The 23,788-nt window shown below is 43.8% G+C and overlaps 1 protein-coding gene across 4 annotated transcripts in view; it reads left to right on the top strand.

Moving 5' to 3' along the window:
* MACROH2A1 (macroH2A.1 histone) overlaps positions 1 to 23,788 on the top strand; it is a 75,243-nt gene that overhangs the window by 42,077 nt on the left and 9,378 nt on the right. Inside the window, exons 5-8 of one of the 4 annotated variants that reach the window (XM_079770477.1) lie at positions 8,755 to 8,862; positions 16,047 to 16,137; positions 20,723 to 20,812; positions 23,275 to 23,449. In XM_079770477.1, the coding sequence (XP_079626603.1) occupies positions 8,755 to 8,862; positions 16,047 to 16,137; positions 20,723 to 20,812; positions 23,275 to 23,449 (464 nt within the window). Of the gene's footprint in view, positions 1 to 8,751; positions 8,863 to 14,246; positions 14,347 to 16,046; positions 16,138 to 20,722; positions 20,813 to 23,274; positions 23,450 to 23,788 lie in introns of all 4 variants that reach the window. The other 3 variants (XM_079770475.1, XM_079770476.1, XM_079770474.1) reach the window with 3 other exon arrangements.

Genomic DNA, 23,788 nt, shown 5'->3' with positions numbered 1-23,788 from the left:
TAAATTCAGTTCTGCAAGGGTGTATATTTTCTTTTTTTGTCTTGCTCTATCACTTAACATTGTGTTTGAGAGATTGATCTAGGTCAGTGGTCGGCAAACTCATTAGTCAACAGAGCCAAATATCAACAGTACAATGATTGAAATTTCTTTTGAGAGCCAAATTTTTTAAACTTAAACTTCTTCTAATGCCACTTCTTCAAAATAGACTCGCCCAGGCCGTGGTATTTTGTGGAAGAGCCACACTCAAGGGGCCAAAGAGCCGCATGTGGCTCACGAGCTGCAGTTTGCCGACCACAGGGTTAGCCTATGGCCCCTTTCGTCCACATTAGTGCCCTTTCTTTTCAGCTTAAAGAAGTACCATTAACATTTCTTGTAAGGCTGATTTAGTGGTGAACTCCTTCATGTCCCCTTCAGTTTTGAAGGACAACTTTATTGGGTGGTAGAATATTCATGGTCGGAAGTGTTTTGTTTTTATTTTTGTTTTTTTACTTTTAGCACTTTGAATATATCATGCCACTCTCTTCAGGCCTGCTGTTTCTGCTTAAAAACCTGCTTATACTCTTATAGAGATTCCCTTATATGTAAAAAGTTGTTTTTCTCTTATTGTTTTTAAGATTCTCTCCTTGTATTTCACTTTTCCTATCTTAACTAAAATGTGTGTCTGTGTGGGTTTGTTTGGCTTGATCTTATTTGCAATTCTCTGGGCTTCCTGGCAGGATTTTCGCACACACACACACACACGTATACACACACACACACACACACACACATACAGGAATGGGCAAAAGTCGGGTTTTTCCCTTGCCATTGTGACATTTCTTTTAAGATAATAAAGCAACTGTAATAATCATAACCTGCATGTCTTTCAGTATGAACAATTGTAAACCTACTTATGCCTATTCCTGTATATACTGCTGAAAATCATCAGTATTATCACAGATTAAGCCTTATAATCTGCCTGCATAGATAGCTGCTGACTTCTCTCAGGACACTTGGAAGCTCTCAGGCTCTCCTCCTCCCATAAAACCAACTCTAATGCCCGGACCTGAAATTCTGTTAGTTAGGGCTTTTCACCTCTTAAAATCCAAGTGTCCTTGGGCAGAAGTGCTAAATCCTTATCTACCTATCAAGTGCATCCCACTTCTCAGTGTTTACTGAGCACTTTCTGTATGTCTGGTATTCACTTGATAGAAGAAGTGAATACAAGTGATTTTCAAACGTTTTGGTTGCATACCTCCTTAAATAGTTTTGAAAATCATTGTATCTCACACATTCAAAATTGACAGCTAGCCCTGACTGGTTTGGCTCAGTGGATAGAGCATCGGCCTGCGGACTGAAGGGTCCCAGGTTCAATTCCGGTCAAGGGCATGTACCTTGGTTGCGGGCACATCTCCAGTAGGAAGTGTGCAGGAGGCAGCTGATCGATGATTCTCTCTCATCGATGTTTACAACTCTCTATCCCTCTCCTTTCCTCTCTGTGAAAAATCAATAAAATATATTTTTAAAAAATTGACAGCTAAACTTTTCATAATAAATATCTGCAAAGGGTATAATTTTAGATATATAATAAAATTGACATTTAAAAAAAACACTGTTTCATCACTCATTTAAGTGTATCCAAAGAAAGCTAAATAGCTGTGATGGTTTGAGCTACCATCATTTTAAAAAATACACAAACAGCCTTTTTTTTACATTTGGAAATTTGACCCTACTTTTCTCCTTAAACTATTATTTCCCTTTCCTTTCCCCACAAATTTTATCCTAATGTTACACATTTTAATGCTTCTAGTATTTTATTGATCTTCACAACAATAATAATGTACATACATTTAAATTTATTTTGAAAATATTTCATAGAAATACTAAACGTTATGGATTTTACAGGCTTGGATAATTATCACATCTATAATAATAAAAGCATGATATGCTAATTAGACTGGATATCCTTTTGGATATCCTTCCGGACCAAGCCGGCGAGGGAGGGATTCAGGCAGCCTCCCCCCTCCACCTCTCCCCCTCCTCCGCACGGCTGCAAGGGAGGGATCCAGGCAGCTCACCCGAGGCTGTGAAGGCCTACTGCACGAATTTCGTGCATTGGGCCTCTAGTTTATTAATAATACACAATTGATCAAAATGACAGATACATCACAAATTTTAGTAACTTAAGGAAAAAATAAAAATTTCTTGGAACTGCATGGGATAGATGGAGATAGTTTTTCAATTAACTCAAGAATTCTAAGATGAATGTTACTTATTGCTAAAATGAGACGATTTAGCATCCTATATTTTTTATATTTAGAGGTATAAGTGCCTGGAAAAGCTTGTTCACAAAAATAATTAAATAGGAATGGAAAAGATTTTGTAATAGCAACACCACTCAGTCCTCTGAACTCTTTCTGAGTTATATGCCAACAATCACATAGTAATCTGTCATCAATTTGTTTTAATAAATGTTTTATTTTAGAGTCGTTTTAAATTACAAAAAAAGTTACAAAGACTGTACAGAGAGTTTCTAAATGTCCCTCACCCAATTTCCTTGCTAACATCTTACATAACCCTGGCACATTAGTCACAACTAAGAAACTAGCATTGGTCCATTACTATTAACTCCATCAATCTGTTTTTTAATGATCTATCAGTTGTTAACTCAATTTGATATTTCTTCTGGTTTGTTGAAAGCACAGAATTAGAAACATCTGACTTGCAAAAGGATTTGTCATCCAGCCTTTCCCTTTCTTGTTTCCTTGGAAGTGTATAAAAAAAGCTTTACCAAGACTTACATGTAATTGTTGATTATACCTGTTTCTCTTTTACATATCAAATCTGATACTCTTGAAGAATTAGGAAAACCAAAATAGTAATAACTTTAATATATCCATTACCATATTTCTTGATAAAATGCTTTATGTCTTATTTATATTACAATTTTGGAGCTTCATATTTATCTCATTTAACTTATGGAAAATATTCCAGGTTAGCCACATAACCTACATGCCAAAGCAGTCCTTATTGTTAAAGAGTTCAGTAAAATTAGTCCTAGATGGTTTTCTCAATGGTTAGAGAGTCAGTCCATGGACTAAAGGGTTGCAGGTTTGATTCCAGTCAAGGGCACATGCCTCAGTTGCAGGCTTAATCCCTGCCCCACTCTCACATTGATGTTTCTGTCTCCCCCACTCCCTTACACTCTCTCTAAAAAACAATGGAAGATATATCCTCTGGTGAGGATTACAAAAAAAAAAAAAAAGAATTCAGCAAAATGAAACCTATTTTTTAAAAAATATATTTTTACTAGAAGCCCGGTGCACGAATTCGTGCACGGGTGGAGTCCCTCAGCCCGGCCAGCAGTTGGGACCAATGGGGAGGCCAGCCGGCCGCCCCCGCCTCCATTGGGGTGATTGGGGGGGCCAGCCGGCCAAGGGGAGGGACTACGGGAGGTTGGCCCCAGCAGCAAGCTAACCAACGACTGATTCCTCAAGGAATCAGGCTCCGTCCTCCCTGCTGTTGGGTCCAGGGTGTGGGTGAACCAGATTCGGGGCTGTTAGGGCCCCAGCAGCAAGCTAACCAATGGCCAATTCTGTGAGGAACTGGGCTCCCTTCTTCCTCCTGTATGAGTCCAGGGTGAGGGTGAACCAGATTCATGGTTGTCAGGGGCCCAGCAGCAAGGTCTGGGTCAGTGCACATCATAGCTACCACCAGTCATCCGGTCATTCCAGTCATTTGGTCTTAACTGTCGCTTAGGCTTGTATATATGTATATAGATTGACTTTAGAGAGAAAGGGGGAGGGAGAGAGAGAGATTGGCTCCCTCCTGCACGCCCCACACTGAGGACCGAGCCTGCAACCAGGGCATGTGCCCTGACTGGGAATCTAACTGTGACTTCCTGGTTCATAGGTCGACACTCAACCACTGAGCCACTCCGGCCAGGTAAACCTATTTTTTAATGTAAACAAAAAAATTAATGTGTTAATGAATTTGAATACTAAATGGGCCAATGGATAGGGTATAGGTCTTACCCTGAGTTTACTGTCCAGACTCATCCTGCAGGAAGGCATGGCCATCTGTAATATTTCTTTCCCCCTACTTTTTTTTTAAAGTTTTTTTTTCAATTACAGTTGACATACAATATTACATTAGTTTCAGGTGTACAATATAGTGATTAGACATTTATATAACTTATGAAATGATCACCCCAATAAGTCTAGGAGCTATATGACACTATACATAGTTATTACAATACTAGAGGCTTGGTACATGAAATTCATGCACGGGGTGGGGGGATGTCAGCCCAGCCTGCACCCTCTCCAATCTGGGATCCCTCAAGGGATGTCCGACTGCCCGTTTAGGCCTGATCCAGGTAGGATTGGGTCTAAATGGGCAGTCAGACATCCCTCTCACAATCCAGGACTGCTGGCTCCCAACTGCTCGCCTGCCTGCCTTCCTGATTGCCCCTAACTGCTTCTGCCTGCCAGCCTGATCACCCCCTAACCACTTTCCTGCCAGCCTGTTTGCCCCTAACTGCCCTTCCCTGCAGGTCTGGTCACCTCTAACTGCCCTCCCCTGCAGGCCTGGTCACCCCTAACTGCCCTCCCCTGCAGACCTGCCCCCCCCCACTGCTCTCCCCTGCAGGCCTGGGTCCCCCCCCAACTGCCCGGTCGCCCCCAACTTCCCTCCTCTGCCAGCCTGGTCCCTCCCAACTGCCCTCCCCTGCTGGCCATCTTGTGGTGGCCATCTTGTGTCCACATGGGGGCAGCTTATGTGTTGGGAGTGATGGTCAATTTGCATATTATCCTTTTATTAGATAGGATAGAGGCCTGGTGCATGGGTGGGGGCCAGCTGGTTTGCTCTGAAGGGTGTCCTGGATCAGGGTGGGGGTTCCCTTGGGGCGTGGGGTGGCCTGGGCGAGTGGCCTGTGGTGGTTTGCAGGCTGGCCATGCCCCCCGGCGACCCAAGCAGAGGCCCTGGTATATGGGATTTATTTATCTTCTATAATTGAAACTTTGTAGCCTTGAGCAGAGCCAAGCCTCCTGCTTGCTCTTTGGCCACAGCCATTTTTGTTGGGATTTATTTATCTTCTATAATTGAAACTTTGTAGCCTTGAGTGGAGGCCTGGGCCCGTCAGGGCAGGCGGAAAGCTTGGCTTCCTCCATTGCCACGGGCAACCCAAGCCTCCTGTTCTCTCTGTGGCCGCAGCTATCTTGGTTGGGTTAATTTGCATACTCACTCCTGATTGGCTGGTGGGCGTGGCTTGTGGGTGTAGCAGATGTACAGTCAATTTGCATATTACTCTTTTATTAGATTGGATTACTGACTATATTACCAATTGATGTCAATAGAATACTAACGTCACCTACTATGACTGTATTACTATCAGTCTCTTCCTTTATGTTCATTCATATTTGCTTTATATATATGTGCTCCTAGGTTGAGTGCATAGATGTTTATGAGAGTTATGTCCACTTTTTGGGTTGATCTCTTCATCATTATGAAATGTCCTTTGTCTCTTGTTATAGCACTTGTTTTGTATGATAGAAGTATTGCTATCCCAGCTTTATTTAAATTTGCATTTGCATGAAATACCTTTTTTCATCTCTTTATTTTCATAGGTACCATACTTTCCGGCGTATAAGACGACTTTTTAACCCAGGAAAATCTTCTCAAAAGTCGGGGGTCTTATACGTCGGAAAATATGGTAGGTTAGAAAAATCTCTGACAATGTATATCAGATTGCTTAAAACCCAAATACCATATTTTCCGGCGTATAAGACCCCCAACTTTTGAGATTTTCCTGGGTTAAAAAGTCGTCTTATACGCCGGAAAATACAGTATGTAGTTCTTGCCATTTTGTTTTTAAAAAACAATTTAAAAAATTTTTTTTTGTAGTTTTTCTCTTCCTTTCTTACTCTCTTGCTATCTTCTGTTGTATGTTAATGAATTTCTTTAGTGTGTGTGGATTCCTATCTCTATATTTTTAAATCTCTTGTGGATTTTTGGTTTGTGGTTACTATGTGCTTCCTATATAAAACATTATGTTTATAGCAGTCTATTTTAAATTGTTGGTTGCTTAAATTTAAACATGATCCAGAATATTTACCCCCTCCATGTTTATGTTTCTGTCTTTTTTATTTCATGTTTATGTGTGTGTGTGTATGTCTATCACTTAATTTATTGTTGTAATTACACATGATCTTCTTACTTTTGCCTTTTAACCTTTGTACTAGCTTTATAGTTGGTTGATCCACTGCTTTTATTATGTGTTGGCTTTGTGAAAATTTTTCTTTCCTATATTTTCTTATTCACATTTTCGATCTTTTAAAAGAAGTCCCTTTAACATTTCTTGCAATAATCATTTTGTGGTGATGAACTTTTAGTTTTTTCTTGTCTGGGAAACTACTCTCTCAAAATTCTAAATGATAGCCTTGTTGGATATAGTGATCTTGATTGTAGGTCCTTGCTTTTCATCACTTTGTATAATTCATGCCAATCCCTCTGGCCTGCAAAATTTCTGTTGAGAAATGAGGTAACAGTCTTATGGGAGATGCCTGTATGTCACTAACTGGTTTTCTCTTGCTGCTTTTAAGATTTTCTCTTTGTCTTTAACCTTTGACATTTTAATTATGATGTGTCTTGGTGTGGGGTTCACCTTGTTTGGGACTCTGCACTTCCTGGCTTTATATGTCTGTTTCCTTCACCAGGTTAGGGAAGTTTTCTTTCTTTCTTTCTTTCTTTCTTTCTTTCTTTCTTTCTTTCTTTCTTTCTTTCTTTCTTTCTTTCTTAACTTGTAATTTCCAATTTTTTTTATTTTTTTTTATTGAGGTATTATATGTGTACATATCTTACCATTGCTCCCCCCCACCCCACACCCATACATGCCCTCACCCCCCAGAGTTTTGCGTCCATTGTTTATGCTTATATGCATGCATACAAGTCCTTCGTTTGATTTCTTATCTCCCCCACCTCTCCCAGGTTAGGGAAGTTTTCAGTCATTATTTTTTCACATAGGTTTTTCACTTTCTTGCTTTCTTTTCTCTTGGGTACTCCTATGATGCAAATGTTGGTATGCTTGATATTGTCAAGAGGTCTCTTAAAGTATCCTTATTATATTTTATTCTTTTTACTGTTCTGATTGGGAGTCTTCTGCTACCTTGTCTTCCAGATCGCTGATTTGATCCTCTGCTTCATCTAATCTGCTGTTAAGTCAATCTAATGAAGTCTTCATTTCAGTTATGATATTTCTCATTTCTAAATGGTTCTTCTTTTACAATTTCTATCTCTTTATGTAAGTTTTCACTGAGTTAACCTATTTTTCTCCTAAGTTCATTAAACATCCTTATAACCAGTATTTTGAACTCTGTATCTGGTAGATTGCTTGCCTCCATTTCATTTAGCTCTTTTTCTGTAGCTTTTGCCTGTTCTTTCATTTGGGACATATTTCTTTGTCTTCTCATATTGTCTTCTTTCTCATTTGTGTCTATGTATTAAGTAGATCTGCTGTATCTCCCAGTCTTGGCAGAGTGGCCTTACTTAGTAGCTGTCCTGTGGGGCCCAGTGGCACTGCCTCCCTGGTCATATGAGCCAGGTGTCCTTATGTGGGTTTTTTGTACCCTCCTGTTGTAGTTGAGCCTTGATTGCTGTTTGCACATCAGTGGGTTGGATTGACCCTTAATCTGACAGACTGTGAGGACTGAAGGTGACTACAGCAAAGAAGTTCTACTTTTTTGATTTGCTCCCACTGGACCCTCCCTTGGCAGTGATATACTTTTTGATAATAATTAGGGGAAGGGAAAAGGTTTAGTGTCTAAACAAAAACTGCCATTGTTTTCACTGTCCTCACTCTAAAATATATCTGAATGCAAAAAGTCAACTGACTCAAAATATCCATTTTTTAAATACAATCCTTGTTCTTAGCCAAAATATATAAAAGACTTGGAAAGACACGCATTCCTCCTCCAGGGGTGTGCCATGTTAATATTGAGTCTGGGAAGTGGGAGAAGGGTGGTTGTGCAAGGAGACCCAGCATGAAACCTTGACCACAGGCATAGATCTCTCTTAGGCATAGACCTCTCTTTTGGGAAAAGTGCATTAGAAAATTGAGGATCCGGAAATGGATTTAAATCTCTCCATGTTACATACACATTGAAAGGCTCTTGGGAACCCCAGAGTACACATATTTCAGATTGAATGATGCTGACCATGCCAAGATCGTGTACACTATAGGGCGTGGGAGTGGCGTCTCCAGGGTTCACCAATAGGCACCATATGGATCCTCTCCAGGGCTGGTTTTAATGAAGCCAAGTTGGAGAGTCTTACCTCCTGGGCTGGGGAGGGTTGGAAGATTATGGTCCTTGGTCTGCTTTTTGGCTCTTTGAGAATTAATGACCTAGAACAATTTGTTTTGCCCCTAATACTTAAATAATGTACAGACATCTAAAAAGTGAAGACCCTCAAGAGACATTTACTTGGTCTAAATCTATGAAAATGGTTCTATTCTAAATTATCACAGTGAAGTTTTGCCTTTGAATAGCTAATTTTGAGTATAAAGTGCTGAAAATACAATTTAACATTTTCTTGTACTTCAAAATAAGCCTGTGGCCCCCATTTTGAGAAAAGCTGAGATGTGCTGGCGGTTTAGTTCCCTGTTTTCTCTTAAGTATTTATGGGCAAGGCCTGTGAGCTGCCTTTTTGTTAGAAAAGCCCACATTTTTGCCATCTTTGCCTGTGCAGGCCACATACTGACTCTTCTATTTGTATAAGAAGAAGCAGGGAGAAGTCAGCAAGGCAGCCAGTGCCGACAGCACGACCGAAGGCACGCCCACTGACGGCTTCACAGTTCTCTCCACCAAGAGCCTCTTCCTCGGCCAGAAGGTAGGTAAACGTGTGGCCTTGGTCTGCTCTCAGGCCCTGGGAAAGAGGGGTACAGGCCACCTCCACCGGAAGGAAGGCCTGGGGATTCCCAGAGGCCATTCCTGGTTTTGTGGGTGTGGGTGGAGAGAGTGGAGTGGGGGTAGCGGGTCTTTTGGAGTGGCCTCCAGGAGGGCATGGTGGGAGTGCTGGGAGGAGACTGGCAGGCAGGAAGAGGAGGTGGTGGTAAAGAAAAGGGAAAGGCTTCTGTGGGGGTGGTCAGAACCTGGTTAGCCTTCAGAAGGAGCTGCTTATGTGGGATAACCTGGTCCTCATATAGCTCTGGCCAGAAAAACAGCCAGAAGTTAAAACTGGGTCTTGGAAGTATGTAAGGGGGGCACGGAGCCACCTGACGACTCCTCGAGCCAATTGTTTGCTTTTGTTAACCATGGGCAATATATTTTCAGCCGCCCCAGTGATGCAACTTTGCCAGGATGCCATGGTTTTGTAAAAAATGATTCACTTTTGTTGAACATAAAAATGATGCATAGGCTTTTAAGACCTGAGAATGAGAGTTAATTAATCTTTCTATTAACACTAAAAAAAGGGGGTGGATAGAGAGGGAATTAAACTTTCAATTTTTTAACTCATACATTTTAAAAAACTAAAAGTACAAATTTGACCTTTTGTATAAATTGTGTGTAGTTTGAATGTGGTTAACAACTTGGTTCTGAAGCTGCATCATTTTTAAAACCTCACTGTCGATTTTCTTTTGCATCTCAGTGACACAGTCCTGCTCACGTCATTCATTGCAAGTGCTCCTTCCCCTCCCCCCTCCTGTCACTCAGTGCACTCAGGCTCTCATGGTGCAGTTCCTGTGGTGGACTCTGTGTTCCAGCAAATAACCATTTCAGCTTACATTTTATAACCATTGTCTATATTTTGTATGCATTTTTCAAAGGAAAAAATAAGCAGCACTAGTTGTCATCTTAAGGTCTGGGGCTTTGAAAGTTTTTGTTTAAAATATTTTTTACGTATTTAAAAATTTTCAACTCAGTAGTGAAGGTAACCACCTGGGTCTTCATGCACACCCTTGAACACATCTTTTGGGTAATATATTAAAAGTTAATGTGACCTGTCATCCAAATTGCATAGGTTTGAATGAAAGTGCGAAAACCCCTGTAAGTTAGGACCAGCTCATATATATGTGCTTCAGTTCCCTTATGCAGACAAGAGTCAGGACTTGGAAGCCTGTTAAGCAGGTAGGATAGTTCAGCCCCTGGAGTCACCCTCTCCCTCACTCCTTCCCCTACCCACCCCACCCTTGGGTGCCCTGACCCTGGCCATCTCCCTTTCCAGTGTTTTTTTGCTCTCCATCTTTATCTTCCCTATACCATCTTCCACATCCCTCCATCCTCTCCCCCCTGCAATCACTGTCCTGTTGTCCAGGTCCATGAGTTTTTATTTTTTCATCAATCCCTCCTTCCCACCCACCCCCACCCCTCCACCAAAGCTGTCTGCCTATTCTCTATGAGTCTCTATTTTGCTTATTAGTTCAATTTGTTCATTAAAATCACACATGAGTGAAATCATATGGTATTTGTCTTTCTCTGACTGGCTTATTTCACTGGCTTATTTCACTTTAATGTTCTCCAGGTCCATCCATGCTGTCACAAAGGGCAAAATTTTTCTTCCTTTTTACGTCTGAGTAGTATTCTGTTGTGTAAATGTACCATAGCTGTTTTATCCACTCATTTAGTGATGGGCACTTGGGCTGCTAGTTCCTGTTGACTACCCCAGAGCCAACATCAGATCAGAACTCGTCATACCCTTTGCTGGATGATTGCAAATATTTCCAAAATTGCAGCACTCAGCCCTACAAATGGAGATGCCTTCCTTGGTCTTGGGATCTGGATCTTCTCTGGGTTCCGCTGTAGGTGAACCCTGGAAGGGAGGCAGCAAGGGCTATAGACACCTTGCTGGCTCCTCGTGACCGAGCAGTGCCACCTTCTCCTCCATTTGGGCACACCTGGCCTCAGGACCAGGAGCCACAGACACAAAAGTACCAGAAATCCAGCTAATACTGACTACACCCCACTCAGGGTCGGAGAGGGGGAGTCCAAAAGCTATAAAGTATTGATACTCTCTAATCATTTATAGACATGTCACCTGATGTTATTTAAGACATAGAGGAAAATTGAAGAAGCTTTGACAAATGGAACTAATTTGCCTGTTTGATATCTTGACCTTTGGAGGGAGACTCTGAAAGGAAGATTGAACTGGAACTCAGTGTAGAATGGTCAGCTGTAGGGGAAGGGCTGAGTGCAGGACCAGATGGACCACCCGCTTCTTTCTCATAGTTACGTGTTAGTGGTGAAAACAAAACCATGAGACTGCCCTTTGTGTTAAATGTGCTTAATAACTCAAGACTCCCACATCCAGGACAAGGGACCCCCAACTCCATCACTGCAGATGCCCTTTAGCAGAGTAAACTGTCCCCTCCAAACATGGGTATCACAGAATAAAGTGGCACTTCAAGTCAGCATGGGCACCAGTGTTGGAAGCTAGTGAGCTAGCAGCTCTTCCTGGCACCCTGTGGCCCTCCCTGTAGCAGGAGATGGACAGTTTATAGTTCGGAGCACTATTTTGAAGCAGTACTTTTGGCCCATTATTGGCTGTTACTGTCAGGTGAAAGTCATGGCATATAGTGCAAGAGAGGCAAGAGTCACAAAACTGACATGAATTTTTACACAAAGCACAAGAGCATTTTACACAAAAGCATGTTAAAATGTTATTAAAGACATTAATTTTGACTTGGATTTTAGGAAATGTTTCAAAAAGCGTACTTGAGAATGATGACTATATGGTACCCCATATCCTATGAGTCTTTATTTTTCCATCTGTGGCAATTAATCCAAGGCTTGAATATTGCAAGCAAGCTGGAGTGGAGAAAGGTGATACTGTGCTCCCTACAACTGTGTAAGGCACAGTTGCTAAGCTACTCACAGGAGAAAGCAGCTAGTTTTAGGAGGCTGGGATCTAATTGTTGCTGACAAGGAATTTCACAGACTGAAGTTTCAAGGGTCATTGCTCTTATTACTCTGTGATTTTACCTACTATTCACACACATTGTTGAACTGTTTTCAAAGAGAACACAGTGCTGGGAATCTGAATCAGCTAAATGTTTTTTCTTCTGCGGTTCAATGGAGATTTGCAGCCCCTTTTTAGAGATATAAAAACCTGATTTTATTTAAAAAAGAATACTCCAGTATGCATTTCTATAAATCCGGGTCAGTGGTAGTAATGATTTAGGCTTCCTGGTAGGGTCAGTGTTATCTGAAGCAGTTGGGAAGGCAGTGTAAGGGGATATGAGTGAGTGTTCAGCCTCCCTAACTATCAGCATGGCAGCTGCAGCACTGTAGGTCACTAAAGGCAGGGAGATTCCAGGGATTTGCTCCCCCAGAGCCAGACACCCTATTCCTGGGGCTGGAAAACTGTAAGGAGATGAGCTCTTGAAGCAGCATTGAGGAGTAAAGGGCGGTTACCCATTTCCATACTGTGGCTGATGATTGGCTTCTAAGAATCCAGGATGAGTGAAAACTGACAAATCCATGAAGAGCGGGCACTCGGCTCCTGGGCCTCCAGCAGTGCCCACATGTGTTCTGATCTTTGTGTGACACATTCTAGCCTGAAACATACCAGAAGCCACCACTAGACCCGAGGCTTCTGGGGAAATTCAGGCCAGGTTGTGTGCAAGGTGGACAGCATAGTAGAGATGAAGTAGTCCTTTCATCCCATAAGCAAGGGCAGGAGAGTGGGCCACAGAGAAAACATGGTTCTCCATGATGTATTTAGATGCAGTTCTATGGAAGACATTGCTCTTTCCATCCTCCTTAGTTTAAGCAGACTTTGTGGACAGAAAAAGAATTGCATTTCATGTGACTAGCACAGGGAAGTAAGACCAGCCAGTTTTCTCCTTCCTTGTCCATTTTGAGGGACTGAGACACCAAAAATTGACAATTACAGTCTAGACTAAACATGTCACTCATATCTTTAACAATCACTTTGATTTCCTAAGACCGAATTTCTGATCATGTTATGTTAAAAAAAAAAGAAAAAAGGATTGTAGTATTTCCTATAGCCAAGTAGGTTATGTCAAGCATCCTGGGCGTCTAACCATTAGCTCCAAGCCACCGGCTCCTTCCCTATCAAAGTCATGCCTGATGTTCCCTAAATAGTGGGCACCAAGCTGTCTTCCAGATGGCCAGGTTGGCTCTGCCTCTGCCTGCACAAAGGCTCTGGCCTGCCGGGCCCTGCGGGCTGCAGTCAGCAGGTCTGGGGCGCTAACCATTCTGGGGACTCTCAGGCATTGCTGTTTGCTTCAGCATTAGGAATTTATGTCACTGAAGAATGAGCATCTTGAGAGAGAGGCAGAGACAGAGAGAGGGAGCGTGAGCTAGAGCTGGCTTTGCTGCAGACACTTGTACCTAAGAACAGGAAGGGGAAGAGTATAAACAGGATAGTAGTCCTGAGCCACCTTATTTAATTCATTTGGCTGCTTTCACAGCTGAATCTAGAACTTGGAATTCCTCTCATACTGACGGTTACTATGAAAACAGAATAATAGTGGGGAGGGGGACATTCAGTGACTCTTTAGAAAGAGCCAGTTGGTTGGGTGCTCATAAAACTCAAGGAAAATGCTCGATCCATGGGGCCTCAGAGTAACCTCACCAACAAGGCGAAAAACATTTAAAAGACACATTGTCTCGCTGGAGAACTGCCGTTTTCTTCCTGGACTTCACCAGATCTTCAGCATTACACGACTAATTGACATGTCAAATTAGATGTTACTGAGCAACAAACATTCTCCTCCTTGCCACCCCCGAGCAGGGCAGGGGAGTCAGCCAGCAGTAGTCATGGTGATGGGGACAGCCTTAAAGCCCACGACCACTTGGAGGAGAATGGCAGAGCTACTAGGGGTTTGTCCAGACTAGCTTGGGCTTCCACAGCACCCCACTGCTCAAAGAAGAAGATAGTCACATGTAGCCCCCACCCAGCAATGAGCCCTCTGATTCTGGGTCCTGACCGCTGCTTTTCTTTGGCCCACAGATCACAAGTTCTTTTCAAAGGAAGTGGATCCACCAGTCCGATATGGCTCATGCCTTCCTTTTGCCCTAAGCATCACCCAACAGGTTCTGGACCCTCAAGCTAGCTTGCTTCCTTTCAGCATCCTGAGTGACATTTGAGTCTTTTGTTAGAAATGGATTTGTTTTAGCCAGTAACTCCCCGTTCCCCTTTGTGCCCAGTGCCCTTGAAGTGTTCACTGCCCTTCATCTATGTCCCAAGGCTCACTTCTCTGTGACTTCCCGGCTGTCCTGTTATTTCCCACCTCATGCTTTTCTTTTCAGCTGAACCTTATTCACAGTGAAATCAGTAATTTAGCCGGCTTTGAGGTGGAGGCCATAATCAATCCTACCAATGCTGACATTGACCTTAAAGATGACCTAGGTAATTGGGAATGGGGTTTGGCGCCGCCAGCTGTCAGATGAAAAGTTATGGAACCCAGAATTTAGACTCTTCATCTTCTCAAACTTAAGATAATCAAGCCAAATTCCCCAATACAAGATGAACTTTTGGTTGTAGACATTGAATGTCTACTTACTCGGAGCCATTCCAAATGGAAATGATCTGATGGTGTTTCATTAAGTGCCATTGGCCGCTTTATTCTCCTTGATAGTAAATATATTGCTGTCTAAATTCTCTTCCATAATGATCACACTGACTGCTGGTTACTTGGGGGGGAATTAAAAAAATGTATTTGTTTTTTTTTTTAGAATGGAAAAATCTCAGGTAACTACAAAATGATAGTTTCTCCATTTAAGCCTTAATTAGAAATGACACTCAAAGCTTCAAAGCACCTGAAAAGGGAGACAAGCTGCATCAGTATACAATTAAGTTGTCTTTAATCCACCAGCAAATTGGTTTTCCCCAAATTTACTGCCTTTCGTCACTTGTTCAACTGTTTTTTACAACTGAAAACAGTATATGGCTGAGTGCCACCGTCAGGAATTATTTGGCTAGAAGATGATATCAAACAGAGGGACAATATTTATTCCCAAGTGAGTTCCTACAGAGGAAGGCACTGCCCCCTAGACACGGGGTCTCCCTGCTCACGAGGATAGAAGGTTCAGAGCCATCTGAGAGTGACCCTCAGGGGTCCATCTGTGGCTTCATCTTTGCACAGAGGAGCTCTCAGCTTAGGGGCCCAAAAAGGCTCCTGTCCTCTCAGCTGTGAGCCTTGCCAGGGGCAGTGGACTAGCACATGTCCACACCAGGCATCCTCTTGCCTGACGCTGACTTACATGCATTTTGTGTGCCTTAGCTCCCACACTGGGCAGCAGATTTCCTGGCTAGGAGAGATGCTTGTTCCAGAGCGCAGGCCCAACCCACACAACCTAGGTGCAGTAGTGGGGCTGAGGACATGGGACTGGGACTCAAGAATGCCCTGCTTGAATTTGTTTTCCAACTGCCTTTACCAGATACTGTCTCTAAAAACAACAAAGGTCCCAAGCTAGAAAAAGCAAGGATTCTATCCTATTTTATATACTAATACATATAAATAAGATTACATTGAACAAGAGGCAGGCCTGGAAAAATATTCTTACTCATTGAAGCGGAAAAATAAAGACATTCCTCTATGTATACCTATACTGTTTTCTCGGTTTTCAAGAAGGTAGATAAACTGATGAATGTTACAAGAATGAATATCAAACCTGGAAAGTTGACTGCTGCTGACAAAATGGAGAAACTGATTGTTTTGGTTGGCCTGATAGTCCACCACTTTTTTTTTTTAAAACAGCTGCCATATTTTAATAGCCTTTTCAGTGGGGTTCCAGTTACACAGGTTTTTGCGAAGTGAAATGGGGCATTCGTTGTTTTGTTATTTCTTTTAACTTTGAAATGATCTCATCTGTGTGTTTCTCTTTTTTTGGGACTTGTCATTCAAATGTTTAATTTCAACATGTCACATTTGATATTCCTCCTCCTCACCCCCATCCACGTGTGCGCACACTTCGTGGACTGTGCCCCCTGGGCTCCTATGTTGGAATCGACCAGGTAGGCCAGCCCTGCCATGGGGCGTTAGTGAATGTGCCTGTGCGTGGGTCTCGGTCCAACACAGTTGATATACATTTGTTTACCTGTTATAGTTGCAAGTTGTACAGGCTGACATTGCCTCGATCGACAGTGATGCTGTCGTTCACCCGACAAACAATGACTTCTACACCGGTGGTGAAGTAGGTAATGCCTAGCTGGGTGCTGCCGAGTGTGTGTGTGCATGGTCAGTCGGCCGCCGCAGACAGCTTGATCTTTGACAGCTATGCAGGGCTGCCTTCATTTCACACTTCCAGCTGTCCTGACCTTCCCAAGGTCTCCCATCCCCGGGTTGTGAACATGAAAAATACAGCTAGCTGTCAGCCAGGTATATCTTGCAGCTCACCAATGGGCACACTTCTGGTTTAGAAACTGGTTCAGCAACCTCATTTTTTCATTGGCTTCATGAGGCACAGCTTTGATGGAGACTGGGTTCACACATAACATCAGCTGCAAGGGCAATGCAAGCAGGTAGGCCAAGGTGCGTCCAAGACCTCCTCTGTGCCCTCTGTGCACCAGACACACAGGGAAGCTGTGCTCAGGTCTCTGTGCCCCCAACCCCACCTCTCTCTCTACATCAGAAGCACACTCCTTCCTGAAAATGGCCTTAAAGGCTCAAGTGCCCACTGGGGCAGTTTCAGAACACTCTCCATACTCAGGGGTTCTCAGACCTTCCAGGAACAAAAATCACCTCATTCTGATGTGTCTTGAGAAACGCTCTCCTAGACCCAGAAAGCCCCTTCTCTCCCCAGCAGCTGACACAAATCATCGGTTGGTTCTAGTGCTAAATAGCTGAGAATGGGGTGAAGCAGAGAGCACTGCGGGTGCTGAGCCTGTGGCTGCCAACGTGTTGCCACAGTGGGCCAGGCAGTGCCCTGCTTTAAGAATGTGCTGAGGCATTTATGTGATGATGCATCGATGGCAAAAAACAGCAGAATTGGAGCTCAGTACAGGGGCTTGAATCTTAATCTCACCATTTACTGGTTATTAGGCCTGGGCAAGTCACTTAACTCCCTGATGCCTCTGTTTCCCTATCTTAAAAATAGTGCTAAATAATGAGAATTATGTTAAATAACTAATAAGCAAAGCACCGTGTTTTGTGCCTGGCTCATGATTGGTGCTGACCTATTGGTGCTCGCTCCCGTGTGTGTGATTTTTACAGTAGATGTGCTGGTCCTGAGAGGAGCATTCTGAGTGTAGATTCAAATACCAGCTTCCAGAGAGAATGGAGACATCTCTAACTGGGGCAAAGGTGAGGTCATCCTGAAGGATGAGGCTCTCGGGATTTTCGTGAGTGTCCTGGATACTAGAGGCACCACAGTTAGTAGTCTGGTGGCCCAGCTCTGTTTTGTGTCACTAGCAAAGCCTGCTGTTCAGCCTGCTCTAGCCTCTGTGATTTGGGCTAATTGCCCTCCTGGGCATTCTGAATTTCGAACATGGATGGAAAGACAAACCGGATGGAAAGTCAGGATTTGCCAAGTCTGCCAGGTCAAAATGAAACCAGACTGTAGGTAATTAAACATCCCTTTGACAAGATTTTAGAGGAGTTTTAAGAGCTCCTAAGTCAGGCAGCTTAAGAGAGAGATACTTCCTTTCTTAACCAAATGAAAACTTGGTGGGAGGAAAATACTGATTTGGAGGAAAATAAATAAACCAAACAGCTGCCACCCAGGAATTTTAGTGAAATGGAAATTATGATACTTCCTGGGCCCAAGGAGAGGAGTTGCTGAGCTGCTGGCAGTGGAAGGCCTGTGTACAGCAGGATCAGTCCTGGGGTCAGGGCCTGGGGGGGGGGGGGGGGGCGGGGGCGGGGGGAGCTGGGGAAGGTAGTAGAGCTGGAGGCTTTGAGAGGGTCACAGGCAGTCAACTGAGCCCCGTCAAGAGCCCAGTCCTTTCTCAATAATGACAGTGTCAATCCTTTTCCCCCTAGCCTGCTTGTCCTCAGCCCACTGGTGTGCACAGAGTAAACATATGATAGCCTCAGGGACATGTAAGTAACTTGGGCTCAAGAGCTTGCCAAAGGTCACATCACTCACTCACACTGTCACAGCTGGGAAAGAACCTCAGCAGGTCCAGACTGCCTTTCAGACTGAGGAGGAATCCGAACCCAGGTCTTCAAAAGCCCACCTCGGTGCTTTTTCTTGGTGAACCAGTTCAAACTAGTACTGAGCCCAGATTTCTTTTCTAATCCAAACCAATGATCAACCAGATTCACACGTACTCTCAATTGGTTCCAGCTCCCACTTTTGATGTGTGAGAGGGGAAACAAGGAAGCTAGGACACAATCACTCCATTTCTCATATTTGGTGTGAATTCCTGAGTCCCGAGACCGCTGGAAGAAGGAATGCGAGTGCAGGAATGCTTAGCCCCAGTGATTAACTTTACCCATCAAAAGTTCTTTCTAACAGTGAAATAGACCACAGGCTTAGCCTGACATTTGTCCAAGCCTAAATTTTCGCTTAGGCTGTTTTGAACACTGATACTTATGCCTGCTTTCTAAGCATGAAAATAATGTTCTTGTTCTCATGGGAGTAACACATGTTTATGCTTGGGGGCAAATAAGCCAATTGCTTTATGATTAACCCTGAAGTTAAGCCTAAAAAGCAAGAGTCTGACATTGAGTGTTGACAATACAGTTGAAATGGGCCTGTTTCTTGTTAAAAAGTACCTGTGTGTCTACATGAACATGTGCATACATATGTGTGTGTAGGAGTCAAGTCCTGACTGGGTGGATTGCCTGCAATCTAGGGTTCAATTTTTAAGTTTGGGTATTAAATGTATTTTAACTCGCAAATTTCACTTCTAATTAAAGCAAGATTTAATTATAAGTAAAAATTTTAAAGTAAACGCTCTTCCTAAGATAGAACACCTTTAATTGTAAATCAGCCCATTTTCTTAAATATTTTGTGTTTTAGACAGGAGTTGGTATTATTAATATAGTACTGATTTTATTTTCCATTCCAAATTTACCAGCTGACCCAAAGACTAAATAGGATAGAGAATGAGGACCTGAACTAGTCCTTCCTAGAGTACATTTGTCTCCCTCCTTTAAGCTGGAGATTGGGATGGAGGCAAGGCTAGACTGGGTGCAGCTAGGCAGCAGCATTTTGGGATCCTGCAGATTCATTTTTCTCAGTGGCACAGATATTTCAGGTGAACCTATAAGTGAGCCTCATTCACCTGGGTTGTATCCTCAGAGCCTCCACTTCCTGGTGGGTGGGGTCTCTGAACCATGAGGCCTGAACCTGCCCCCTTAAGCCCATTCAGCCACTGTGTCTCTGATGCTGAACTTTGTCAGAAACACGTAGAATTTGCCACTTAAATGCCTACTTCACTGCTTTCCAAGACACAGGAAGGCATGGGGCAGTCTGGGTTAATGAGGAGGGATGCTGGATCCCTCCTCAAGGATCCCAAGTTAATCTCTCTGAAAGCCAGGCCTCCTCATAGTAAGCTGAGCGTGCCTGTGGGTGACGGCCTGCATCACGTTGATTCATGCACCCCGGACTTCTATAGTCAGATGGCTCACAGGTCACTACCTTTCATTAACCCTGGGGCTGTCTTATTGGTGAAAGTGCCCAGACACTCTGATTTTCCTTCTAGATACTTCCTGGGGTCAGTTCGCCCCTCCAGAACAAGCATCCAAATGAGGCAGATTTCTCTAAGAAAACTAGCCCCAGTCATTACAGGGTAAATCCCAAGAGAATTTGGGCTGGTGCGTTCTGATGCACCTGACTGACCCATTCTTGAATTTTCCAAGACAAATGGTGAATCTTAAGGGGAGTATTTTGTCCTCTTGTGAGGAAAAGTACTTTAAAATGTGAAAAACTGAGGAATCAGAGCTTAAGGAAGACTGAGACCCCATTCTGGTCAAACTTTAAAGGGTGGTGTCGTGTCTCTCATTTTGGTTGCTGCTTGCTGTCCCACGTGAGACATTTAACCCACAGACCTTTCCGGTGTGGGGATCTTGTTTGAGAGCTTGGCTTAATCAGAAATTGATTAATTATTATATACCCTAATACACAAGAAAAAGTGCTTCCTACCTCCTGAACAGTGATGTCATCCTCCTTTCCCAGCTTTTGTATAATTCAAGTTCATCTCTAAGCTCTGATGTTGCTCTCCTTTACCTGAAATGATTCTGAATCATAAGTTGATTAAGGAAATTCTGTCTGAGGCCATTTTTTTTTGTATTCACATATGTCCAAGCTGCAAAATAAGAACTAAGCATGGTAATAACATTGGTCCAGAAATGACCAAATCTGCATGCTTTCTTCTGGGCCTGCTGCCAGGAGGGGAGCTAGCTGCCTGATGGGAGCATGGTCTGCTTCTTCTAAAACCTCCTTATTTGGGGGTTCTCCCCCAGAGACAGAGAAGAAAATCCAGGGGAGGTATCAGCCTTGGAAGCCATCTGGTTTCTCATGCCGACAAAAAGCACATAGGGCAGGTTGCTCACAAAGAACAGGCATCTCCCATCTCTTGAATCTCTGGCTCATCCAGGATAACCCCGAGTCACCCCCAAATAAGGGTCTGCAGTGCCAGAGTGGTATCTGGCCGATGGTGTATCCCTTCTGCATCTCACTCTTGTGACTCAGCCGAGGCTTAGCTCCTGTTTTGCAGCCATATGGGAATTTAGCTGGTCAGATCATATAAAGTATGTAGTCATCTGACATGCTAAGTGTCTGTGTGTGCCCTGAGACACTGGAGCGCAACCTGAGCTTGCCCTGTCCTTGTCTAGGAAACACGTTGGAGAAGAAAGGAGGCAAGGAATTTGTAGAAGCTGTCCTGGAGCTCCGGAAAAAGAACGGGCCCTTGGAAGTGGCTGGAGGTAAGGGCAGGAAGCACAGCATGTTTGGGTGTGGCGATGCAGGGGGTTAGGGAAAGCAGTTAGGAGACAGCTTGGGATTCAGAGGTGGCAGTGCAGATGTGTCTTTCAGATGGAGGGGGAGCCTATTGGCTTTACAACTTAGACTTTTGTCACATGCAGATTGTCAGGGGAGCTTCAGGGTTGTGGAAATCGCCTTTCCAATTTTTTTTTCTTTATTGCTTAAAATAGCTTCTAGATGTTTGATGTAAAATTTTAAGGAATTAAAGAAGTTGAGTTTGGCAAATTTAAGCTCTGAGAATTAGAGACAGTGCTACTGAGCCATCTGTAAAACTGCTGGTGAGAGATGCAAATTAATCACTTTTATTCAGCCATCTGTGCTTTTAATGGGAAAATATAAAGACACATTTCTCACTTACCAATTACACCATTCCTGATATAGGGAAATATGATGTGGGGAGGAATAGTGCTAAGTAAGGTCTGTAGAGGCCAAGTACTGGTTACTGCTGCCGGCCTAGATGTTGGAATTTCAGGTGGGCAGAGGCCTCCTGAAGGCCTGGAGTCCACAGGGGTGTGGCCTGGTCAGCACACAGCTGTGCAAGGATAGGCTCTGATTTCCCTTCTTACTAGATGGTCCCCAGTGCCCATTCTGTCTTCAAATCCTGCTTTTAAAATGAATCTTAATTAAATATGGGTATCAATAACTACTGTGTGTCCACAGAAGCCCTTCTCAGAGGGTCCATCCATCATAACCCCCCCTCCCCCAAGGACTACATCTGGCTTGCTAGCCTAGGCTAGTCATGGGTCTCTGTGCCTGTTCTGCCAGTTGTTTGCCTACAAGGGACATGGCATTGCACAGGGGCACAATGATCACGCTCTCCCAGCCAGTTCCGACAAACAAGGGAAGACACACACAGCATAATCTACCTGGCCAGGGTTCCTGGCCTTTCTTCAGCCCCTGCCCAGCGTCCTCCCATTGGTGCTCAGTTTGAGCCTATTTGGTGGCCTGGGTGCTGCCATGCACCAAACTCAGCAAACCCATTAGCTTTAGTATGGATTTAGTATGGTAAAGATCTGCTTGCTTGTTTTAATAACAAAAACATACTTTGTTCTTGATTTTAAGATTTTAGAAAAGGTTTTAAAAAGATAATCACTGTTAACATGTTTCTCTCCACTCTTTTCCATGCATAGTTGAGCAGTGATGAATCACATGACCAGACCAATGAACTAAACCCAGTCTTAGGTTTTAATAGGTCAACACTTCAGCTCAGACTTCTCAAACCAGTCAGTAAGCCTCGCCAAGATGCACACTCACACCCATGAATCTTGGTCCAGAGCTCTTTCTACTGTACCATGAGACAATACCCACAGATCACCTACTAATGACATGTTCCTCACAAAATGGGTTCAGGAAATACTCTGACAAACCAAAAAGTTTGGGTGTCTTGCTGTCGCAGTCGTGTGGGGACTCAGGTGCTTCAGGATAGAAGCATGCAGGCAGCACTCACCAACCCTGGGACTTAGAACCACCTCCTTTGTTTGTTTGTTTGTGTTTTGTTTTTTTAAATATATTTTATTGATTTTTTACAGAGAGGAAGAGAGAGGGATAGAGACTTAGAAACATCGATGAGAGAGAATCATCGATCAGCTGCCTCCTGCACACCCCCTACTGGGATGTGCCCACAACCAAGGTACATGCCCTTGACCGGACTCGAACCTGGGACCTTTCAGTCCGCAGGCCGACACTCTATCCACTGAGCCAAACCGGTTTTGGCGAACCACCTCCTTTGCATCACATCTTTGGGCACAGGAATCCTGAAACGTGCTCTGGGAGACACCAGGCTGGCTGGTTCCATTTTCCTTGGGGGGGGGGGGGCGGGGCCGAGATGGAGCAGGTCTGCTATGTGTAGCTGGAGAAAGGCTCCTTTTTTGGCAAAAGAAAACAGTTCCATCCTAGAAACAGTCTAATTCTGTCCAAACCAAATAGTTAGGGAGAAGAACAGGGCAGCAAACATGCTAGTTGGGTTGCTTCCCTCATAAGTTTGTCCTGAACTGTGTCTGGGAGACCTGTAGATACATCATAATTATATATGCACATGAATGCACTTGAGAAAAGGGGGTTAGAGACCCCAAAAGGCAATTATTCGGAGACTGCAAACATTCTGACACAGTCGGTCACGTTAGATGGTTAAGGCTTTGCCTTCTGGGAAGGTAGAGGAAGAACTTACTATAGTTTTGGCTAAAATTCCTGTGGTGATGCAGCCAATGCCAACTTTCCAAGGCTGGGTCTTGGCTTGGCCTCCCAGAGTGAGAGGACTAACTGAGGAGCAGTTTCCAGCTCACACGTAGGAATCCCAGCTCAGCAGACAGTAGTGCCGTGGCCAGAGAATGGGTCTGTGTTTGGCATCTAGTGCCGTGCTCTTTGCCGAGGAACAAACTCACTGTTCCTGTCTCATCCCCTCCAGCTGCTGTCAGTGCAGGACATGGCCTGCCCGCCAAGTTTGTGATCCACTGTAACAGCCCCGTCTGGGGTGCAGACAAATGTGAGGAGCTGCTGGAAAAGACAGTGAAAAACTGCTTGGCCCTGGCAGATGATAAGAAGCTGAAGTCCATTGCGTTTCCATCCATCGGCAGTGGCAGGTAAGGGCATAAGCCTGTTACCATGGCAACCATGGGTGTATTTCTCTGCATATTTAGCCTATAATTATGGAGCTCTGACTGTGTACAAGCACTGGCCTTAATCTAGGGGAAGAGAGGCAAAAAATCGGGAAGAATGTACACATTAAGCAGTGGTGAGGGACAGTGGAAGAGACAGAGTAAGACAGGAAGCCTGGGACAGTATAGAACTTGTGCTGCAATAGCAAATGTCATTACAGAGTGTAACTTCAGAGTGTACTGGGACTGTCAGAGATGATGACTCAGAGAGTGGGTGTGGAGGACAGGGGAGGTGTGGATGCAGGGATCTAATTAAAGGAGGAC

This window comes from Cnephaeus nilssonii, assembly GCF_951640355.1.
Source record: "Cnephaeus nilssonii genome assembly, chromosome: 5".
Taxonomy (NCBI): Eukaryota; Metazoa; Chordata; class Mammalia; order Chiroptera; family Vespertilionidae; genus Cnephaeus; species Cnephaeus nilssonii.
This window is presented reverse-complemented; position numbering and strand designations above follow the sequence as displayed.